Here is a 22,477-nt window from a genome sequence, read left to right as displayed (position 1 = left end):
TTCCCTTCCCTTTAATCATATGTGTTCGTGCCTTTTTGTTTCTTTAAGCATGTACGGATATATTTTTCTATATGCATGGTGAAAATCTAGCTGTTAAAGGGCACCTGGGTGCCTCAGTGGTTGAGCATCTGCCTTTCGCTCAGGTCGTGATCCTGGGGTTCTGCGATCGAGTCCCGCATTGGGCTCCCCTCTGGGAGCCTGCTTCTCCTTCTGCCTGTGTCTCTGCCTCTCTCTGTGTCTCTCATGAATAAATAAATAAAATCTTAAAAAAAAATCTAGCTATTAAGAGCACAGGTCCTGAAGTCAGATGCATGAGTTTAAACCATAACCCTACCCTTTAGTGACTATATCATTTTATTAAGCATACTAGGTACTAGGCATTGTGCCGAGTATTCTCTGTGAATTATCTCATCTAAATCTTACAACATCTCTGTGTCTTGGATGCTGCCAATATCTTCATTCTACAGATGATCAAACTGAAGCACAGAGAGGGTAAGTCACCTGCCCAAAGTCACACAGCTCATCAGCTACTGAAGCCAGGATTCTTTTTTTTTTTTTAAGATTTTATTTATTTACTCATGAGAGACACAGAGAGAGAGACAGAGACACAGGCAGAGGGAGAAGCAGGCTGCATGCAGGGAGCCCCACGTGGGACTCGATCCTGGGTCTCCAGGATTACACCCTAGGCTGAAGGCAGCACTAAACCACTGAGCCACCCAGGCTGCCCCAGAGCCTGGGTTTCTAACCAAGGTTGGGCACTGGGTTTTGCCTTGGGAACTTGACTACAGCCTCATTCCATGGTTTGATTTGGGACAAGACATTATTCTTCTCCGAGCCTGTTTCCTCCTTACCCAAGTAGATAGTCACCATGTCAGGATTATAAGGAGCACAATGGATAATATATGAAAAATACCCATTGATAGGTGGATGCAAAAAAAAAAACAAAAAAAAAAAAAAAACAAAAACAAAAGTGCATATTAGATTTCCTGTCTCAGCCGAAGGAGGGTGGGCACTCATGACCACACTGTAGTGTCTGGGCCATGCCCCGCTCTGGCTCTGTGATCACAGACTTGGCTGAACTTGGCTCGGAGTGTGAAAGGCCTGCACAGAGGAGGGGGTGCTGGCAAGGCTGGAGGGGCAGAGGCCTGGAAAGGGCACTGGACAGGCTCCAGATTCAGATTTCCAGGGGACCCTTTGGGACCCAGCGACCAACTCCAATCCAGATTCTGGGAAAGCAGTTTGATTTCTGACAACCTTATGAGTCTGTCAACATTTGAAGAGGGGTGGAGATTGTAAAGCAAGAAGATTAAGAGGCAAACCGAGTCAGGAGATGTGATGGTGAGCACCCCCTGAAGTATGTCTGGCTGAGGACAACCCTTTTCCAGTGAATGAACTCCTGCGGTGTGGACACTGGAGAGCAAATGCTTTCACCAAAAATTTATACTTCTGAGGACTCGCTGCTACCTCCAGTCAGGACCCCGAGCTTGGCTTCTTGCTCTGTGGTCAGCGTTTTGAACTTCTTAATAACTTTATCTTTGAACTTGTGTTGGGAAAGCCAAATCTGATGGGACACCCTATGAGAACAGCCGGACTCAGCACCCTGACGGGACCACATGCTGGCGAGGGTGACTCTTGCCCGCTGCTAGGGCGACAGCAAATGGTGCAGACGCTCTGCAAGACGAGCTGGTGATTTCTTATAAAACGAAACACACTCTGACCACAGGGTCCAGCTTCTGTGCTCCTCGGTGTTTGCCCAAAGGAGTTGAAAGTTTACGTCCGCACAAACACCTGCTCGTGGATGTTTATAGCAGCTTTATTCATAATTGCCAAACCTTGAGCATAATCAAGAGGTCCTCAGCAGGTGAATACTACAATGATTATATTTGTCATTTGGCATTAAAAAGAAACGAGCCATCAAAGCCATGAGAGGCATGGAGAAGACTTAAATGCAAATTACTAAGTGAGAGAAGCCAGTCTGGAAAGGCCGCATCTTGTGTGAGCCCAACTATCTGACGCTCTGAAACAGGCAAAAGGATGGGACGTTAAAAAAATAATGATAATAATAGTTTCTGGGGGGGTTTGAGGGGAATGCATAGGCCGAGTACAGAGGATCTTTAGGGCAGTGGCGTTACTCTGCATGGATCAAGAGCAGATCTGTGTCGTTATACATTCGCCCAACCCCACAGGATGTGTAGCATCAAGAGTGAGCTCTGGGAGGCACCTGGCTGGCTCAGTCAGTTAAGCCCTCAGCTCAGGTCATGATCCCAAGATCCTGGGATCGAGCCCCACATGGGGGCTCGGTGGGGAGTCTGTGTCTCCTTAACCCTCTGCCTGCTGCTCACCCTGCTTATGCTCTCTCTCTCTTTTTCTCCCGAATAAATAAATTAATTAATTAAATTAAAAAAAAAAAAAAGAGTGAACTCTAATGTAAACTCCGTGCTCTGGGTGATTGTGATGTGTCCAGGTAGGTTCATCGTCTGTAACAGAAGTACCCCTCTGGTGGGGGATGTTGATGGTGGGGGCAGGTGTGCATGTGAGGCCTGTGAGCGCTCGGGATAAAGGGAAAGTCCTTTTAAAAAGCTGATGGTCGGCAGCCCGGGTGGCTCAGCGGTTTGGCGCCGCCTTGGGCCCAGGGCCTGATCCTGGAGACCTGGGATCGAGTCCCGCATCGGGCTCCCTGCGTGGAGCCTGCTTCTCCCTCTGCCTGTGTCTCTGCCTCTCTCTCTGTCTCTGTGTCTCTCATGAATAAATAAATAAAATATTAAAAAAAAAAAAAGCCGATGGTCCCTGAGGTGTATCTGTGAGCAGAGAAGTCACGTTGCAATGCACAGGCCCACCGTCCAAGGCCGTCCCACTCGTGACACCCCCGGCAGAGAATCCTAGAGGACCCACGACGGGTGGGTGACCAGCCAGCCTCAGAGTGAGGACGAGATCAGTGTGTCACATCCACAACTGGGTTTGCAGGGCCAGTGACAGCCCTGAGAAGCCGTGCTTTCTATTCCAATCAGAAATCGTCTCAAGGGATCCCTGGGTGGCGCAGTGGTTTAGTGCCTGCTTTTGGCCCAGGGCGCGATCCTGGAGACCCGGGATCAAATCCCACATAGGGCTCCCGGTGCTTGGAGCTTGCTTCTCCCTCTGCCTATGTCTCTGCCTCTCTCTCTCTCTCTGTGACTATCATAAATAAATAAAAAATTTAAAAAAATCGTTTCAAATGCGCAAAGAGGGCAACACATTCTTGAAAAGGTGAACAGCAAAAGAACCCTCGCCCATCTTTTCTTCCTCGTGTCACCTCCCTCCAACAGCCAACGTGCTGAAAAATGCTGCCACCGAAAGGGCAATCCAGGGCTTCTTTCCCCTCTAAGCCTTCCTGTATTCCGCAGCAAACTGAAGGTGGAGCGTGCAGCAGGACGTGCGAGCATCTACAAGTGAGGCAAACACCACCGCGTACGTGTGCGTGGCATGTACTTTTTTTTTTTCGTGGCATGTACTTTGAGGAAGAACGAAATGCATATGCATATCCGAGCTACAAAATACCAGTTGTGTGATTTCTGGGATTCTGCTCGTGAACGCGTTGCACTTAAAACGCACATTGCACAGAATCCCAAGGAGTCGTAAGATGCATGCTAGTGATTTAACATTTTAATTTTTCCTCAGAACGACTTTGAATGGCAAGGGAAACACATAGGAAGCCGAGAGACACACAGAGAGAGAAAGACTATGGGAAAAAAAAGAAAATGCTTTCTATTTTAGCACCACCAACGGTACCTTGCCCGCTTATAGAACAAATGGCTTTGCATTTTCCTCTTGTACCGGCTCCTGCAAATCACAGAGCCAGGCCTGCCGCCACCACTCCTGCGTTAACACGGATGACAGGGATGCTATGCCAGACACGCAGCTAAGTGTCCTGCCTGGGTGACGATGATGCTTAATGGCCCCAGTTGCTCACCCCCTTAAAGACTAAAATGCCATGCACATGGCAGTTATTGTCACAACTGTTAAGAGTGAGCCAGTCCCAACAAGGAGCACTAGTCAAGCACCTCCTTTGTGGCAGGAAAATGGGCAGGAGATGGGGGCGGGAGGGGTGGGGGTGTGGGGGGTTCAAAGACAAGCACAAGATAAACACAAAGGTGCTCGCAGCCACTGGGGACAACAGAGACTGGGGGGCGGGTGGGGGAGGCAAAGTGGCTGCTCACTGTCACACAGCCGGTCAGTCCGAGTCACTATCTGAGCCCAGGCCTGGAACCCAACCTCCTGAGCCTCGGGCCCAGACCGCCTCTGTGACTCTGTGTGTGTGCGTGCGTGTGTGTGTGTGTGTGTGCGTGTGTGTGACAGATGCTTGATAATTGGATTTATTACATTCCAGATTTAAAGATAGAGCTCTAGAAAATAAATAAATAAATAAATAAATAAAGATAGAGCTCTGAGCTAGAATTGGGTTTACAGCCCTCGCTGTGGGGCATGCGATTGTGAATTCAGTATCTGTTTAAATAGTATGTTTGTCCCTTAAATGTTGCTCTCTGAAAGGGGCTTTCTCTGGCTTTCCCTGTTTCTCTCTCTCAGCAGCCTTGGCTTTGTTTCATGATGAGGATCACACTCTGTAATTCTATGTTTATTTGTAGGACTCTGTGTTCAATTACAATGAGCCCAGGGGGTGAGGGGACAGGGCCTCCCTTCCTCACCGTTCTAAACCCAGGCCTACATGTAGCCTGGTGCTCAGCAAGTATCCATGATGGGCGCTTGGGTGAGCACATTAGTGAATAAATAATTCACTAATGTGAATTAGTAGCCTGCATTTCTCCTGCGTGTTTTCTCAAGAACACCAAATAGCATTTGCCACGCTTCCCTTTTTGCATTGGCTGTTGGGAAGCTCAAAGCCACATCTGCGACGCCACCACCGCAAGCCTGTAAGCCAACATGCGTGTTTGTCTCTGAACCGGGTTCCACTGATGTACTCACTCTTACTTCTCTGTTTTCTTTTGCTATTTTTAAGTTACTCTCCCATACCGGATTTCATGTGTCCTTGTGAGACACTTTTCATAAACATCCTTGCGGAAATTAAATAAATTAAGCAGGCTGTCTTGAATTTCCAGCCTTCAGAGAAGAAGAATGCCCTCTCCAATGTCGTGCTCTGTCTTCAGAGCAATAAGCCACCTCTAGGTTACCTGCTTTCCGCTGTCCAAAGCCCTATGGGAGTCATGTTTCTGTGACTGGGACGGTGGGTGACGTGCTAGTTCCTTCCCATCAGGTGGTTAGGCGGTAGTGGAGGTGGTGTTCTAGAAAAAAATGCAGGTGAAAGGCAGACAGGACGTGTTTTCCCTGCTCTGACCATGGCCCGTGGTTACTAGGGAAGGGAGGTGGCGACCCAGGTCAACGTGAGCAGGTGCAGTGGGTGAGGGGACAGGGACAGGATGCCTGGAGTGCCAGGGAGGCATTAGTGCGAGAGGAATCAGGTGTGAGAGGAGTCGGGTGCCGGGTTGTGATTGGAGAGGCGAGAACAGCCCCCGAATCCAGGAAGGGCACCTGCTTCCGTGGGACGATCCTCGGAGAGGGACGCCCCACCCTGCCTGTGTTTGCCTTGCTCTGTGTGTTCAGCCCGCAGGCTCCGGAGGAGGGAGCAGAGGGCGCGGAGCCCGGCTCAGTGGACGGCCCAGCGCGGCGCAGCGGCAGCCGGAGACGAGGCACCCCGAGCAGGAGCAGCCCCAGGGGACACAGGGCACTGCCCCCAGGGGCCCGACAGGTAACGGCTTCCCGATCAGGCTCGTTGTTTGTGGCACGTGGCGAAATATGGAAGGTGGGCATCAGAGAGGATGGACTGTGACCCCAGCTCTGCCACCGATTCGCGGTGTGGACTTGGGTACGAGTGGGCCTCAGTTTCACCGTCTGTGAAATGGATCCACAGACAGCCTTACCTAAGTGGGTTATAGAAGGAAACATGGCAACGTAGGCCGCGGCGGGTGGAAGCAGCAGAAAGAGCTCCAGTTGGCGTGGACCCGTTGAGAGCCATTGCAAGTGTGAGACGTGGGGTAAAACACCAGCAGATGCAGGGGCGCCCCGGTGGCTCAGTGGTTGAGCGCCTGCCTTGGACCAGGGCGTGGCCCCGGGGTCGAGTCCCACGTCGGGCTCCCTGCATGGAGCCTGCTTCTCCCTCTGCCTGTCTCTGTCTCTCTGTCTCTCTCTGTGTCTCTCATGAATAACATTTTTTTCAAAAAATCAGCAGATGCAGGGGTATGCTATGTGGTGTAGGGACCACCGTCAGGACAAGAGTCCCCCGTAGCAGAGCTGACTGCGAGTCAGTGCCAAAGGGCATGGTCCAAGGCAGTGGAGGAGACAGGGAGCGAGACTCCTTGCTGAATCTGGCTCTTTCGTCTTGTTTGACGTTCAAAACCATCCTTCGAGGTAGGTGCTGGATTCAAATCCGAGCTGCAGGACTCCAGAGGTTGGCATCGCCCTCTGAGACTCCTTCTGCCTCGAAGAGTCAAGGTGATTAGAGGGTGGGTGCCCTGGGGCCAGATGCCACCGGCTGGCTGGGTGCCCCGGGGCGGGTTGCTTCACCTCTCTGAGCTTCATTTCCTCGTCTGCAAAATGAGCCCGATCGTAGCGTCCAGATCCAAGCATACTTTGTGAGGGTTGAGACTAATGCGTGGGACACCCGTGCGCTTGATCAATACTAGCTCTTATTTCTACTGTCATCATCGTCTCTGTTTTACGATTCTGGAGACGAGGCGGGGCAGGAACTCCTTCTGGGTCTCACAGAATGGAACTGAGAGCCCATCCGTTCAGGATTTGAGTGATGTGAGCGAGGAACGCACAGGAGTGCAGAATTTAAGAGACACCAAGAAACCCAGTCGTCAAGATAAATTATACATATTTACTTGAGGGGGGCAGGTGGGGAGCCGGGGGGAGAGGGAGAGGGAATCTTCAGCAGACTCCACACCCAGCGTGTAGCCCGACATGGGACTCGATCTCACAACCCTGAGATCAGGACCTGAGCCGAAATCAATAGTTGGATGCTTAACCGACTGAGCCGCCCAAGATAAATTAGATTTTAGTCACTAAGTAAAAATTAGCAATATTTAAAAATTGAAAATTAATGCTGAAACATCCACAATGAACAAAATCACATGTTAAGTAAAGATAGGATCAGTAACAGCGTGATTGTGTTTTTTAAGATACTGTGTTAAAGGGCACCTGGGTGTCTCAGTGGTTGAGCATCTGCCTTTGGCTCAGGGCATGATCCCGGGGTCCTGGGATCAAGTCCCCCATCGGGCTCCCCACAGAGAGCCTGCTTCTCCCTCTGCCTGTGTCTCTGCCTCACTCTGTGTGTCTCTCATGAATAAATAAATAAAATCTGTTTTAAAAATCTAAATAAAATGTTGCGTTAAAATATATTATTCATCTTGAAAGCTTGAGCTTTCTGGCACCCCCACCCCCTTAAATTTTACACAAGGGGCAAGTGCCTGGCTTACCCAGCATCTGTGGGGACCTGCTGGGACACCACTGGCTTCAGGCCTGGGGTACAGATGTCCTGCTTTGCCCCTAAACAAGCCAAGAGAGGGACGCACTAAAGACATTTTCTATTTAAGGGGGATTGAGGGTAACAAGCCAGAGTCCCGAGTCGTGGAGGATTCTGTTTTGCCCCAGATTTCTTAAACTCAGGAATGGCTGGTTGTCTTTCTACCACGAAGGCATGTGCTTCTGCAGAGCGAGCGGCCGGTGAGAGCCCAGCCTGGCTGGTTTCCCAGGACAGCAGATGCTCGCAGAGAGGGATGGGCCCGGCAGGCCCAGGGAGGGTCGGGGATCCGCTCCACACGGGCTCATGCGACCTGCTGGCGTGACACATTTGCTGATTGTCGCACTGTTGGCAGCTTCTCTCACCTCTGCCCCACACTGGGAATAGTTTAGGATGTGCCAGCCTGAGTCCCTGGAACCACATCCGACTCCATCTCTGCCTCCTTACAGCTCTCTGATCTAGGGGGACGAGAGTTCCTCTTCTTCATGCATTTAACCATCAACGCCAATTAAAGACAAGCAGGACAAGCAAGGCACCTGTCCTCATGGGGTTTGCATTCTGGAGGTGAGGGGACTGCATCACTGAGCCTCAGTTTCTTTATCTGTGCAATAGGAGAATAATGGGGTGCTGTCAGGAAAAATAGGGGCAATGCAACCATAGCTCCTAGCCCCAGGGCCAGGACTACGGTGAAGCAAACAAGGCGCCTGGGGGCAAAATCCAGTGGGGAGGGGATGCTCATTCCCAAGTGCAGATTCTGGACCTGCCCAGACCTGAGAGGAATGCCTCCCCCTCGCATTTTGTACCTGGATGCCTCTCTGGCCTTACCCTAATCCTGACCCCGCCTGGCGCAGAGTCAGCCTTCAGATAGTGCCACCTGCTACCCTATTAGCATAAAGACATTTACTGTAACACTAAGAGCAGGATGGGAAGCTCTAAGCCTTCTAGACACATGACCGTTGGTACAAATGTAGCCGAGCGTTCCAGCAGCAAGACCTCAATGACCAAGCTTTCCTGAAATGCCAACGTGATTTTGATAAAGGCACCTCGTCCCCCCTGGGCCCACCCAGTCCTGTACTAGGGCGTGAGGCTTGGGGAGCACAGTGAAGGGCGGGTTTCAGTCCTCACATGCCCCCTTGTGCAGGAGGCAACCTGTGCCACCACACATGGCGGCCCTCAGAGTATCTTACCACTCCCAGTACCGCGCTGGAGGACGCAGGCAGATGCAGGATCATGGGACCTGGTGGGGCTGGGCTGGTCTCTTTACTCATTTTGACCCTGCCTTTGGAATTGGGGGGCAGAGGGCTTGTCCTGCCGGGTGTGCCAGATGGCTCTGTTGGCTTTGCCCTCAGCTGGGTGGTGAGGAGAAGCCACAGTTTGCCCACATTCCATCGCATCGGTCAAAGGTGTTTCTGCTTACTTGGTGACTAATTCTGTCACCATTCCACGATTCGAGAACCTCCCCCTTCTGTTTGACAGTCATTTAGCTCCTTGCTGGCAAGGCAGCTTCAGAAGTGCTTTCTCCAGGGCAGCTTGCCTCTTGCCTGGTGTTTAATCCATTCCCTGGAGGAGAGCTTGTTGGTAACCGCTAACTGCAAGGAGGCCACATGAACACCAGTCCTTGGTGTAAAAGAGGAGGAGTTCGAGGGCAGCTTCCGGGGTAACTAAGTCACCCACGGATCAGAACACCGAGCTAATGGGGTCATAACATTAATAAGAGAAATAAATAGCTTTGGGAAGGAAAAGGAACGTTTTCTCACCTGACTCCTGCCATGCCCTTGTGCTAAATCTTTGCACAAAGATGATTGCATTCCTCCCAAAGTGTGCATTGACTTTAGATCAGACCACACTCCTTGACAAGTTGTGATTTTAATTTCTTATTGCACAGATCTGCAATATTTTATATTCTAAGTTGTATTACATTATATATAAACAAAAAATAAAATAAAAGCATAAGTTACCTGGCAGAGGACATAGTAAAAGGTAGGAAATAGAAAGTTGAGGGGCGCCTGGGCGGCTCGGTCGGTTACGTGGTGGACTCTTGGTTTCGGCGCAGGTCGGGATCTCAGGGTCGCGAGTTGGAGCCCCACGCTGGGCCCCATGCTCAGCACCGTGTCTGCTTGAGACTCTTTCTCCCTCTCGCTCTGCCCCTCCCCTTGCTTGCTTGCTTTCTCTCTCTAAATAAAATAAGTACATAAAACCTTAAGAAAATGGAAAGTTGGGGATCCCTGGGTGGCTCTGTGGTTTAGCGCCTGCCTTTGGCCCAGGGCATGATCCTGGAGTCCCGGGATCGAGTCCCGCATCGGGCTTTCTGCGTGGAGCCTGCTTCTCCCTCTGCCTGTGTCTCTGCCTCTCTCTCTCTCCGTGTCTCTCATGAATGAATAAATAAAATCTTTAAAAAAAAATAAAAAATAAAAATAAAAATAAAAAAAAAAAAGAAAATGGAAAGTTGAGAGTTTGAACCAAGGTGCCAGGGGCTAAAGCCTGAGTTATGGACTCAGCAGCAGACAATCTGTATTAGTCAGCTCATGCCGCCACAACAAAAATGCCATAGACTGGGTGACTTAACAGATACTTATTTTCTCACAGTTCTGGAGCCTAGAAGTCCGTGATGAAGGTCTTGGCAGACTCTGATTCTGGTGGGACCTCCCTTCCTGGCTTTCCGGCTCTGCTGCCCTCTTGTGTGTCCTCACGTGGTAGAGAATGAGCTCTCCCAGTGACTCCTCCTCCAGAGACACTAATCCTATAAGACCGGGGCCCCACCCCACTAACCTCCTCTAACCTGGATTACTTCCTTAGAGATTTTTATCTCCAAATGCAGACTCAGTAGGAGTTAGGATTCTCTTCACTATGAGAGTTTGGAGGAGGGATCCCTGGGTGGCTCAGCGGTTTGGCGCCTGCCTTTGGCCCAGGGTGTGATCCTGGAGACCCGGGATCGAATCCCACATCAGGCTCCCGGTGCATGGAGCCTGCTTCTCCCTCTGCCTATGTCTCTGCCTCTCTCTCTCTCTGTGACTATCATAAATAAATAAAAAAAATAAAAATTAAAAAAAAAAGAAAAAAAAGAGAGTTTGGAGGAGGAAGTAGTTCAGTAGTTCAGGTAAGGAACATAGGCTCCCTGCATGCAGGCTCTGCATCTGTAAAATGGGATAATATCAATATGTGACTCGTGGAGTTCTTGTGAGGATGTGATATGTCAAAATAAGAAAGCACTCAGAGCAATATCCAGCAATGAGTCAACTCTGTAGAAATACTAGGTATCAGGGACGCCTGGATGGCCAGTGGTTGAGCGTCTGCCTTTGGCTCAGGTCATGATCCTGGGGCCCTGGGATAGCATCAGGCTTATTGCAGGGAGCCTGCTTCTCCCTCTGCCTCTCTCCGTGTGTCTCTTATGAATAAATAAATTTAAAAATCTTAAAAAAAAAGAAATGCTAAGTATTATTATTATGAAGGTACAGCACATTTTATTTGGCCTTTATAACAAGGGCTAATCCTTAGTGCTTGACTGCTGTACACCAGCCACTGGGCTAAGCACCGTGTGGACTGCATTATTTTTATCAGCACATGAGAGCGTTGAGGATGAACCTGTCAGGATCTTTCCTCTACCCTCATCCTTACAGGCCAGGAGCTGAAGCAAATGCAGACGGCTGGTGGGAGCCAGGACGTGAACCCAGGACAGAGTTTACTCTGTGTCACAACCAGGGACTAGTTCCTGCAGCCAGCTCCTCAGAAATGTAGGTCACTAGGGGATGCTACACCGTAAGCATGGGGAGGACACTATGAGTCCGGCCCCTAGAGCAGGGTCCCTCAACCTCCAGACTGGGGGCCGTCCTGTGGAGTGCAGGGTGTTCAGCAGCGTCCCTGGTCTCCACTCGCTGGGTGCCAGGAGCAGCGCCCCTGAGCTGTGACCATCAGGAATGTCTCCTGGAGGGCAATGCAGCCCCCTGCTCTAGAAACACTGCTCTCAAGTTATTGTAAGAAACAAAGAGAAGCATATTTCTAAAGAGAACAGATATTGGCTGGGGGGAGAGATAGAGAGAGAGAGAGAGAGATCGTGAGTGGGGCAGAAGGAGAGGGAGAGAGAGAATCTTAAGCAGACTCCACCGCCCAGTGCACAGCAGGACACGGGACTCGATCTCACAAGCCCGAGATCATGGCCGGAGCCCAAATCAAGAGTTGGACACTTAATTCACTGAGCCACCCAGGCGCCCCAAGAAAACATTTTGCCATAATAATGTAAGTCATCGACAAATACCACAAGATCCAAAATAGTTAATGTATAGTCCTAGAGAATTAGGGTGTACCGCTCTCTCTCCCACCTGTCGGGCGCTGGCTCCATGCCGGGCACACATCTCCCTCATTGAACCTTCCCCGCAGAACAGTGATGAGCAAGGGCTGCTGGGCAAGTGCCACAGCCTCTCTGTCCTCAGGTTCTCATCAGAAAATTGAGCGTCTAACCCAGAGGGCTGTTGCAGGGACCAGGGGAAGTCGAGGCACGCAGATCAGGAGTGCGCGGCCCAGAGACAACCCTCCAAGCCTGTTCGTCGTTGTCATCATTAGGAGCACTGGGGTTTGCCACAAGAAAAATGCAACCCGAGGGCCCAGTGCCTTGCCCAGAGCCTGGAGTGAGGCCTTTTTCTCAGGGGCAGGTGGGGGCGCCCAGACAAGCAGGAGAGAGAGATTGCTCCCAACTCCGGCAACCCTCTCCCTCTTCCCGTGGGGCCTGTGCCGCCTGGGAGGGTGAGCCTGGCTGGAGCACCCACTCCCAGGGAAGGACAGCCGGAGACCCAGGTTCCCCTGCGTTCACAGGCTAGGAGAACAGAGGACCCACAGAGTGCCCTGGCAGGGTTGGGGAGGTCGTCAGATGCCTGGGCTGAGGATGCTTTGTGGGGCCTGAAGGCGGAGGCCCTTCCTCCATCTGAGAATCTCGTGTTCTGTGTGTCGGGGTAGGCAGCATCTGGGGGAGGTCCCTGGCCCTGGGTGGGGGGCTCGTGCACCCCTAAAATATCCACAACAGCCACCCTGGCTGCCACAGAAATCGCTGGAGATCTTGCAAGTGTACGGGTGCCCTGGACCCCACCCTGGAGAATCTAAGGGATCCAGTCCAGCGGGGGCCCAGGCACAGGGATTTTAAATCCACCCCCCATCCCCCTTCTCCTGCGTCCACTGACTGCGGCCTCCGGGACAGGGCCGGAAGTGGAGAAGTCAAAGGACTTTCTATCTGAACCACCCCCTTGCAGAGGCTTGACCCTGTGTTCTCAAAATGCTAAGGCCTCAAACATGAGTCTAATTTCAAAAACAGGACGCCCCGCCATATGGCGTGGCTGGTGTTTAATGTCAGGATAGGTCATTAAAAATAAAACAACTAACACCATTGGTTCGCGAAAGAAAGGGCATCACCTTCAAACTTTGTTGTTGTTTTTCAAAATAAAAACTGGCTCTTTCAGATGAATACTGCTTCCTTGATGAAAATCTGATCCGATTAATTTTTCTCGTTTGTTGGACACCAGAAAAAACTCCATCACAGACAAGAAGTATTGTCTGAACCATCCTGAGATTCAGTTTTGCCATCCGTCAACTAGGGGTGAAGAGGCCCTGCTGCCCAGGGTCCCTGAGCTGGGTCCTAGGGAGATCAGCTCGTCCCCGTGTGCCCGGGGCTTTCCTGGTTTTAGCATGAAAGTCCTGCACCCCAAGCACCTTCTTTCCCAGGACAGCTGGGACAGATGCTCACCATCCCGGGGTCTTCCACATACGCCTGACCATGAGACTCCCCTGTGTATTTACTAAAAACACAGATCCAGGGCTCCACCCCGGCTTTTCGGTGGAAGAATGTTGGGAATCAGAGGTGGTGCCAAGTTCCTCAGCTGCTTCCCACTCTCAGGGAGCTTTGGGGGAAGCTGCTTGAAAATCTGCATGGGAATAAGGATGACACCCCTAATCATGGCTACCACTTGCTTTTTTTGTTTTGTTTTGGTATGGTTTAAAGATTTTTTTTATTTCTTCATGAGAGACACAGAGAGAGAGGCAGAGAGAGACACAGGCAGGGGGAGATGCAGGGCTCGATCCCAGGACCGCGGGATCACGACCTGAGCTAAAGGTAGACACTCCACCATTGAGCCACCCAGGTGCCCCATGGCTATCACCTGTACGGTGCCCACCATGTGCCTGGCCTTCTTCCCGGCACCTTGCACGTAGTAATTCATTTAATTCTTGCAATGACCTCTTAAAGGGGGGGGGGGTGCTATTGTCATCTCCATTTTACAGAAGAGGAAACTGAGGCCCACTGAGGCTCGGTACCTTGCCCAGGGTCACTCACATCCTTGTCCTAATCGCCACGTGGCTCTCCACCCAGAGTGTTCAGCACTGGGCCCACACATGGCTAGCTCTCCCTCCCCAGCAGATGTGATTATCAGGATTATTTTCTTAGCTGTACCATCACGTGGGCATGGGAGGACTTGCCACGCTCGTGCCCACTTCTAACAGAAGATGTAAATGCTAAATGTGAAATCGCTCCCCTGGATTTCCCCAAACATTCTGACCTCGCCCTGTAGACCCAACGTACTCATTTCTGCTGATACTGACAATGGCCAATAGGTGGCAGGAACCTTTTGTTCTTGTCTCGCCGTAAATCCTGCTCTTCACAAAACCTGAAGGAGGAAGAGCAGGACCGATTTCACAACACCTATGTTACACCTGCTGGCGGGAAGCAATCCTAACTGAATCCAGGTTGTCCCTGCGAACAACGGGCAAATGCAGGGTCCTTCTTTCCATCCACTTGGCCCTGAGTTCGCCAAGAGGCTACGTCAAATGTGCAACATTCAGAAAAACAGAGCCCTGGCCTCACACTTCTTGCAGCCCAAAGATTTTTCATGACCTCAAACTTTTTTTTTAGGTAGCCCCCAAATTTCACTGAATCTGAACTGAATAAGGAGAGCTTGAAAAGTTTGCAGACCCCTTGGTGACTCCTTTTTCATTTTGTAGACAGCTGGATTCAGGTGGTGACGTAATCTCCCATGGGTCTTATCCTGGTGCGTGACCTTGGTCAAGGCATTTAACCTACTAACCTCAGTTTCCTCGTCTGTAACACTGTAAGAAAGATACTCCTGCCTTGCTGATTTGCTGCAAATCAATGAGTTTACTATAAGTAAAACCCTTTGGACAGTTTGTCAACTCACGGTACACCCTCAGCAATTATGTTGTTGTTGTCACGATGTTGTCCATCACTGTGGTTGGTAGAGTTGTCATCATTATTTTTACCTAGAGTATTTGGTAAAAATCCTGGTCAATTGGGGATCCCTGGGTGGCTCAGGGGTTTGGCGCCTGCCTTTGGCCCAGGGCACGATCCTGGAGTCCTGGGATCGAGTCCCACGTCGGGCTCCTGGCATGGAGCCTGCTTCTCCCTCCTCCTGTGTCTCTGCCTCTCTCTCTCTCTCTCTGTCTATCATAAATAAATAAATCTTTAAAAAAAAAAATCCTGGCCAGTCTTACTATGGCAACACTCTGTGCTGCCTTGATCCCCTTATTGGCAAACTAGGTGTATATTACTCAGGGTGATCTCTTGATAAACTTTCTGGAAAGGGCCAGTTAGTGAATATCTTAGGCTTTTTAGACCATATAGTCTCTGTGGAAACTATGTGGCTCTGCCTTGGTAGCGTGTGAGCAGCCCCATGCAGATAGGACATGAATGAATGGGCCTGGCTATCTTTCATTTTCTTCTACTTACAGGTTACATTTGGATTTCGTGTAATTTTCCTGTGTCACAATCTACGATTCCTCTTCTGATTGTTTCCCCCAACTCTTCATACACGTAAAGCCCGTGCTTAGCTCGCTGGCCACACTAATAGAGGCGACAGGCTGGATTTGTCCTACAGCTGCTGTTTGCACACCCCCGGGCTGTTGATGATTCCATGTTATATTCATAATGCCCCGTTTATAGATGGAAGTGGTGGTCTATAGTAAGCACACATGTCATGGATTTTATAAATAAGAACAATGGCAAAGTAACTAGTGTCTGGTATGTTTTAGGAAGTGCTCGGCTTTATTACCTGGTACGATTAGAAACCATATAAAATCCCCAGATTCTGTTATCTATCAAATTTCCCCCAAAGGAGCCAGGTGGTGAGATCTATGACTCTTTTTTGGCCTCTGAAATTTCTGATGACCCAGGGCATGAAACCTCATACTGTGGGCCAGAAGCCCATGGGAATCCTTGGAGGAGCATTGGCTGCTTTCAACCAGAAATCGAACGTCCTAGGTTTTATTCTGAAAGCTTCCAAAGCTGATGAGCCTGTGGCTCATCAAACATCCATTATGTGTGTGTGTAAAAAAGAAACTTTTAGGTCTCAGGGCAGCAGGTGTCTGGAGTGCCTGAGAGAGCCCTCCTTCTGGGACCAGGCGTCCTCTGGGTCAGCCCCTGACTCTGCCATTTTCTGGCTGTCTCTCCTGGGTGCGTTTTGGGGACTTCATTCTTTCCTTTCAAAGGCGAGGTGAGGGATCCCTGGGTGGCACAGCGGTTTGGCGCCTGCCTTTGGCCCAGGGCGCGATCCTGGAGACCCGGGGTCGAATCCCACGTCGGGCTCCCGGTGCATGGAGCCTGCTTCTCCCTCTGCCTGTGTCTCTGCCTCTCTCTCTCTCTCTCTCTCTCTCTTTCTGTGACTATCATAAATAAAAAGAAATAAAAATTTAAAAAAAAATCAAAGGGGAGGTGATAATATGCAGAACATTCCAGTAGTTAGGAGCCTGGGCAGCCTGTGTTTGAATCTTGCCTCTGCCATCATTAACTGGGTGACCTTTGGAAAGTAATTCAACCTCCGCTTCCTCCTATCCAGAAAGATGGTGAGAACACCCATTCCACGGGGGTGCTGCAGGGATCAGCTGAACAATACAGGGAGCGTGCTTGGGAAACAGTGCTGGGAACTGCGAACGTGCTAGATAATGGTTGACTTTCATCATTATCAATAAAACAAGGCTCTTAAGAGGCTTAGTAATGCCGTGGGCACCTGCCTAGCTCAGGGCCTGCTGGGTGAGGGCTAGTTTTGAATGATTATTTCCTCCCTCCACCCCACAACTAATAATCAGCACCTGATAAATGCAAACAGCACAGTGAGAACAGAAGATACAAAGATAAAGATAGTTCCTGGCCTCATGATGCTTACAATGTACTGGGGAAGGGACACAGAAGCTAAACGTTGTGTTTTGCCTTCCCGGTCTGCATCAATTGTTACTTCGTCCCAGAACCACCCTACCTAGCATGGCTGCCTCCTGCCCCCACTACCCTGGCCCCTGTTACGTTACCAATTTACTTTTGTTCATTGCATTGAACCCTATGTGTGTGGGCTTAATGAGCACCTAGATATTCCTAATAAGGAGCCAGACATTGTTCCTACTGTTTTATAAGCCTTACTCATTGAGTCCCCGTAGCAGGCCTGGGAGGCACAGAGAGCCTAGTTAACTCATGCAAGGACACACAGCAAGGAGAAGCAGAGAGAAGGGTCAAGGTCAGGTTGTCTTGCTCCAAGCTCTGTGTTCCTAACCACTGCACCATGCTGCCTTGAACTATCAGAAATGGCCTGACTTATGGGTTTATTGTCCTTTTATTGTCTACCCACCAGACTTTCAGTCTGTGAAGTCCTGTTGAACACACAGCCGCAACGCTCATGCCTGGCACGGCATGAGGTACAGAGTTGGTACTCAGTACCTATTTGTTGAATCAACAAATGAATGAAAACACAGCCAAATAAATATATAATTACAAGTAGCACTAAGTGCCATGAAAAATAAAAACTAACCAACCAACCAACCAAAAAACCAAAAAAAAAAAAAAAAAAGAAGAAGAAAAGAAAAGAAGGAAGGAAGGGGAAAAAAAAAGCCATTGCTATGAAGGATTTTAACAAGGGATCTAATTTGGTTTGATGATCACAGAATACTAAATATTATAAATATTATATTGATTATCCTCATTCTAAAGTCTCCTTGTTACAATAGCTGGGCAGGAGGGAAGGAAACGTTATCTATACTGAATATACCTTTCATGATGATAAATATTTCCTCTTAGCAGTTTGAAATCTGGGGCTGCATTTGACTTAAATTCTGCTGAATATATGAGTCCCAAATCTTTTTTCATCCCCCAAATATATATTAGCAATTGACCTAACTTGGGCTTGTGGCAATTACACCCACAGTAACTAGTCAGCTCTCTACACTTGACTTCATAAGCGGGAATAAGACTTCTGTTTGTCTTGGGGTTTAATTTCTCTCTCTCTTTTTCTCAATTACAGGAACAATGGGTAACGAAATGAGTGTCCCAAAAAGAGTTGAAGACCAAGAGAATGAATCAGAGACAGACGCTAACAAGGTAGTATAGTTATGGCCACTGGGTCATTAGCTACTAGTAGCTAGATTTGGCGATGACAGCAGGATCAATGGCCTGTTCGGTGCTAATCACACATTCATTACTGATGATGCACTGCTGTTCCCGTGGACTGTTCAGTTGCATTCAAACCTCCAGAATCCATCCAGGAGCTCATTAAAGATGCAAACACTAAGGCCCCCCCTCCCAAGACTTACTGAACCCAAAATTACAAGGCTGGGAGCCTGTGCAACCTATGTCTTTAAGGAACTCCAAGGTGCATCATATAGGGCCAGTTTGGTACCTGCTGTCAGGTGCTTCTCCGCTGTGGGTGATTTTTGCCTGCCTCCACCAGCGGACACTTGGCTAGAGACATTTTTTATTGGTCACAGCTCAGGGCTACCTATCTAGCCAGTGAAGTCCAGAGATGCTACTAATCAGAGCACAGGACAGCCCCCCACAACAGAGGATGGCCTGGCCCCCAATGTCACTAGTGCTGAGGATGGGAAACCCAATTTAGGTCAGTAGCTTGCAGCGTTGGCTACTTTGGGATCATCTGGGGGATTAAAATATTGTTGCCAGAATAGCACCCTAGATTGATTAAATCAGAATCTGAAAAAAAAAAAAAAATCAGAATCTGTGTGTGGGAGTGAGGGCAGTCATCTGCATTTTCAGTGTAGCCAAGCTGGGGAACTATGAGTTCAGGAACCCTTATTTTAGGAGACTGCTCTGGAGGGCAGAGGCCGAGGACACTCAAACGCTGCTCTTTAGATCTTCTATGACCAAGTGGCAGAAAGCCTACATTTCTACCATCCAATGCTTCTGAAATCGACCCCATTTAAGACTGGGAAGCCCAGTTAAACATGGAAACTTCTGTAGGAGGCAGATAATACCTACGGACCAATATGGATCATATCATCGGAGAATTCCAGCTCAGAAGAGAAGGCTGGAGGTGAAGCAATGGGCTCTAGCGCCTGCATAGTGGGTGCCAAGCCCAACGGCTGAGCCCACCATCAGGCAGCTTTGCAAACTCCCATGGCCTGGCCCCACCTGACAGCAACCGAAACACAGCCTCTAGCTGGGGGCTCAGGCATCAGAGGTCCCTCAAGCTCCCAAGCGCCTTCTCCTAGGCTGGGAAACTTGGGCCTCCAGGGGCTCGGGTGGTGACATAAGTAAAGGAAGCAGGCTGGGTGGGGTCTTCCGGGGACGGGAGACCAAGGGTCCATTTGCAGATGGCTGGCTCTGGCCAACAGGTACCAACCATCCAGATGTTCCCAGTCTTGTTTCTCATTAGCAGCTGGAGAACAATGTTAATGAAATCTCCTGCTTTTCAAATATTGGCAACCGATTCCCAGAGAGACCTGAAAACAAAAACTCTGTGAGCCAAATAAATCCGATTGGCACGCCCAGGATGGCCCCCCAGGGATGGCAGGGGTGAGCTCGGGACCAAATGGTCACATAGGTTCGACGTTTCCTTGTGGTAATTGCTTGGGAGGGTTAATGACAGATTCAAGAATGCAGGCTGATTTTTAAACAATTATCAAAACGTAAAGAAAGGAAAAGTCTTCTGTGCTCCTCCCACCCCCACCCCAGGAGTCCCACCTGCAGGAGCTGCCATTCAGATTTGAGTTTTCTCTCCGTGCCCCTATTAACATATATTACACCACTGATAGGATTAGCAAAATACGATACCCCGCGCAGCGTACTTAGCACATAATCAATATTCAATTAGTGTCAACTATCGGTGATATAATGTAGATGGTCTTATTACTAAAATAGCATTAGGTAACATATGTTCTGGTAACATTTCTCTTTCTGTGTGAGTATATGCATCCGGACGCACACACACACATGAAAGCTTTTTAAATTTCTGCAGCAAATGACAGTTATAGAAGCAATCAGGGCAGGGGCCTAAAATCAGAAAAAGGTCCCAACAGTGAGGATGGAGGGAGAGGGTGTGGAGCAGAAGGAAAGCAACAGTGAACTTCCTGTGTTTGCCAAGTTTGTTGACCAAAGGCCGGGCTGGGGGCAGCGCCGGGTGTGTGGGGACCGGACGGTGGCGGGAGTGGCAGGCGGGGGACCTCACGGGGCTGGGGATCAGCGTGTTGGATTCTCGTTCCCCACGGATTCGAGTGTCCCTGTTAGCCCGGGCGTCCCCCTTTGTGTGATGGGGTCCATTCTGCCTGCACTTGTGGGGCCCCCTGAGATGAATGCCTTAGTTTCTCTAGGGCACAATGGGAAGCTGGGTAGTTTCTAGAAACACAGCCTTTAAGTTTAATTTGGTGATGATGCACCTGCAGCCTCGAGGTCCTTCTTTGAGTTCTGAGTTTCCCGAAACCCTTGGCCGCTGATGCCCCCTGATCTGTTCCAGGTGGCATCTGAGAACAAGTGTGGTCAAAATGGGACGCCGGTGATCCTATCGACCCACGACATTACATTCTATGATGAAGGTCAGTGCCCCGCTGGGAGGTGGGCTGCTCCTGGGGCTGGGGCTGGGGAAGGGTCTGCAGATCCTGCTTACGGGGAAAAGAAAAAATGCAAGGCTTGAAACCACAGGCTCACTTTGGAACCATTAGTATAAGTGTCCTGGGGCTACCGGGCCAGTGTCACAAACCGGTGGGCTAAACAACAGAAATGTGTTGTCTCACAGTGCTGGAGGCTACAAGTCTTTTTCTTTTTCTTTTATTCCGTTTTATTAAAAAAATAAAACCACAGGAAAAAAAATGAATGTACAGGCGATGGGATAGTGGGGAAATGGTGAGGGAGGAGGGGGGAACACGGTGCTGGTGACGGGCAGTCCCGTGCCCCCTGTGATGGCGAGGTGGTCCTCATCACATGGACACTCCTCCGTTCCACGGGGTTAGCACATGGGCAGGGTTGGCGCCTTCTGAGCACCTCAAGGGGGAGTCTGTTCTCTGCCCCTCCTACGAGCCGCAGGTGCTCCCCGTGGCTTCCAGATGGTGTCCTCTCTACGCACGTCTGTCCATGGGTCCACATTTCCCCTTTTATAAGGATGCAGTCACATTGGATTGGTGTCCACCCTAACTGACCTCATCCTCGCTCGGTCATTTGCAAAGACCCTGTTCCTACACGAGGTCATAGGCACCTGGGGGATCCAGTTCAACCCTGGGCACCTCCCATTCCTTCTAGAAGCGGCCGAGGATGTGCAGCAGCCAAGACGGAGGCAAAAGAGTGAAAACACTAAGAGGCTGGCATCTGGAGTCATAACCCGAGGCTACAGTCCCCGCTCTGCAAGGACTGGCTCTGTGACCTGGACAAGCCATTTCACTTTCTAAACCTGTGCTTTCTCGACTCTCCCGTGTGGGGATAAGAACCCCTACATCACACAGTTCCCAAGAGGGGTAAAGGAGCCCGTCCATGAAGCATGTCCATATTATTAGGCATTTAGGAACTTTGCAGAAACTGGGAAAGTAGACAAGGCAACAGGATTTTCCCTAACACAAGGCCAGTTTTTAAATGGGACCATATATTTATGTATCTTATTTTGTCCTGCAGTTTAAGACTATAAATTCAGTGCGTGAAAGTGGCCAGGTTCTACTATGCGGAGAATATATATATATATACGACGATATAAGAAAGAACAAGTGGTTAAGGGTGAGAAGGCTTAGTGGAGTTCTTACTGGAATCAAACTGCTGGCTTTGCCCCCTACCAGCTGCGTGACCTCAAGCAGATTACTTAACCTCTCTGAACCTCAGGCTCCTCGCCTGTAAAGTGGGATAACAATAGCGCCTACAACATAAGCATCCGATGCACTAAAGCTCGGACATCAACGCCTGCCACCTAGCAAGTGCTCTGTGGATTAGCTGTCCTTATTACCGTGTGGCTCTGGTTGCTGTCATTGCATGTAACCTTCTGGGCTTCAGTCTCTTCTTCTGAGCCATGAGGGAATGAGTCCTCTTATTGGTGCTAGAAGTTTTAGAATTTCCTCGTGTCAGGGGAAAACTCCTTTCTTTCTCGTCTGCTACTCACCCCACATCTGACTCCAAACGTGAGGGGTTTCCATGCCAAGCAATTCTGTGACACCAGCTCGGTGTCCTCCATGTCAGTGCTGTTCTGACTCTGTCTCCCTAACATGAACATCAGCCCCCACAGGCTAAAGCCTCAGCCCCACAAGACTGCCTCTCACTTTCATTTGACAGTTGAAGGTGGTGAGTGGTCAGGTTACCCGCCGCTCCTGGCCTACCTGGCTACAGATCAGAGATGCCCCTGAGCCCCTCCCCAGGTTCAGTTGTCTGCTAGAATGGCTCACAGAACTCAGGAGAAGAGTGGACCGACTAGATGGCCGACCCATCAGTGTACAACTCAGTAACAGCCAGATGGAAGGGAGGCATAGGGCATAGGGCAAGGTAGGAGGGCGCCTGGGGGTGGTGGGGCTTCCCTGCCCTGTCTGGGCACACCAACCTCCTCGCACCCCCGTGCATCCACCATCCAGCTCTCTGAACCCCATCCTTTAGGGACTTTTGTGCATGCTTTATTACGCAGGCATGATTGATTAAGTCGTTGGCCATTGGCGATAGAACTCAATATCCAGCCCCAGAGATGGGGGATGGGGCTGAAAGTTCCAACCCTCTAATCACATGGCTGGTTCCCCTGGCAACCA

General features: G+C 49.9%; 1 protein-coding gene across 5 annotated transcripts in view; it reads left to right on the top strand.

Annotated features, from left to right (window-relative positions):
- The first annotated feature begins 5,380 nt into the window (after positions 1-5,380).
- Positions 5,381-22,477, top strand: part of BCAS1 (brain enriched myelin associated protein 1) — a 97,930-nt gene continuing 80,833 nt past the window's right edge. For 4 of the 5 annotated variants that reach the window (XM_049100369.1, XM_025470443.3, XM_049100368.1 and 1 more), the window contains exons 1-2: positions 17,785-17,861; positions 20,227-20,305. In XM_049100369.1, coding sequence (XP_048956326.1) covers positions 17,790-17,861; positions 20,227-20,305 — 151 coding nt within the window. In that variant the 5' untranslated portion in view covers positions 17,785-17,789. Of the gene's footprint in view, positions 5,738-17,784; positions 17,862-20,226; positions 20,306-22,477 lie in introns of those variants that run through there. The other variant, XM_025470441.3, reaches the window with a different exon arrangement.

This window comes from Canis lupus, chromosome 24 (genome assembly GCF_003254725.2).
Source record: "Canis lupus dingo isolate Sandy chromosome 24, ASM325472v2, whole genome shotgun sequence".
Lineage (NCBI taxonomy): Eukaryota > Metazoa > Chordata > Mammalia > Carnivora > Canidae > Canis > Canis lupus.
This window is presented reverse-complemented; position numbering and strand designations above follow the sequence as displayed.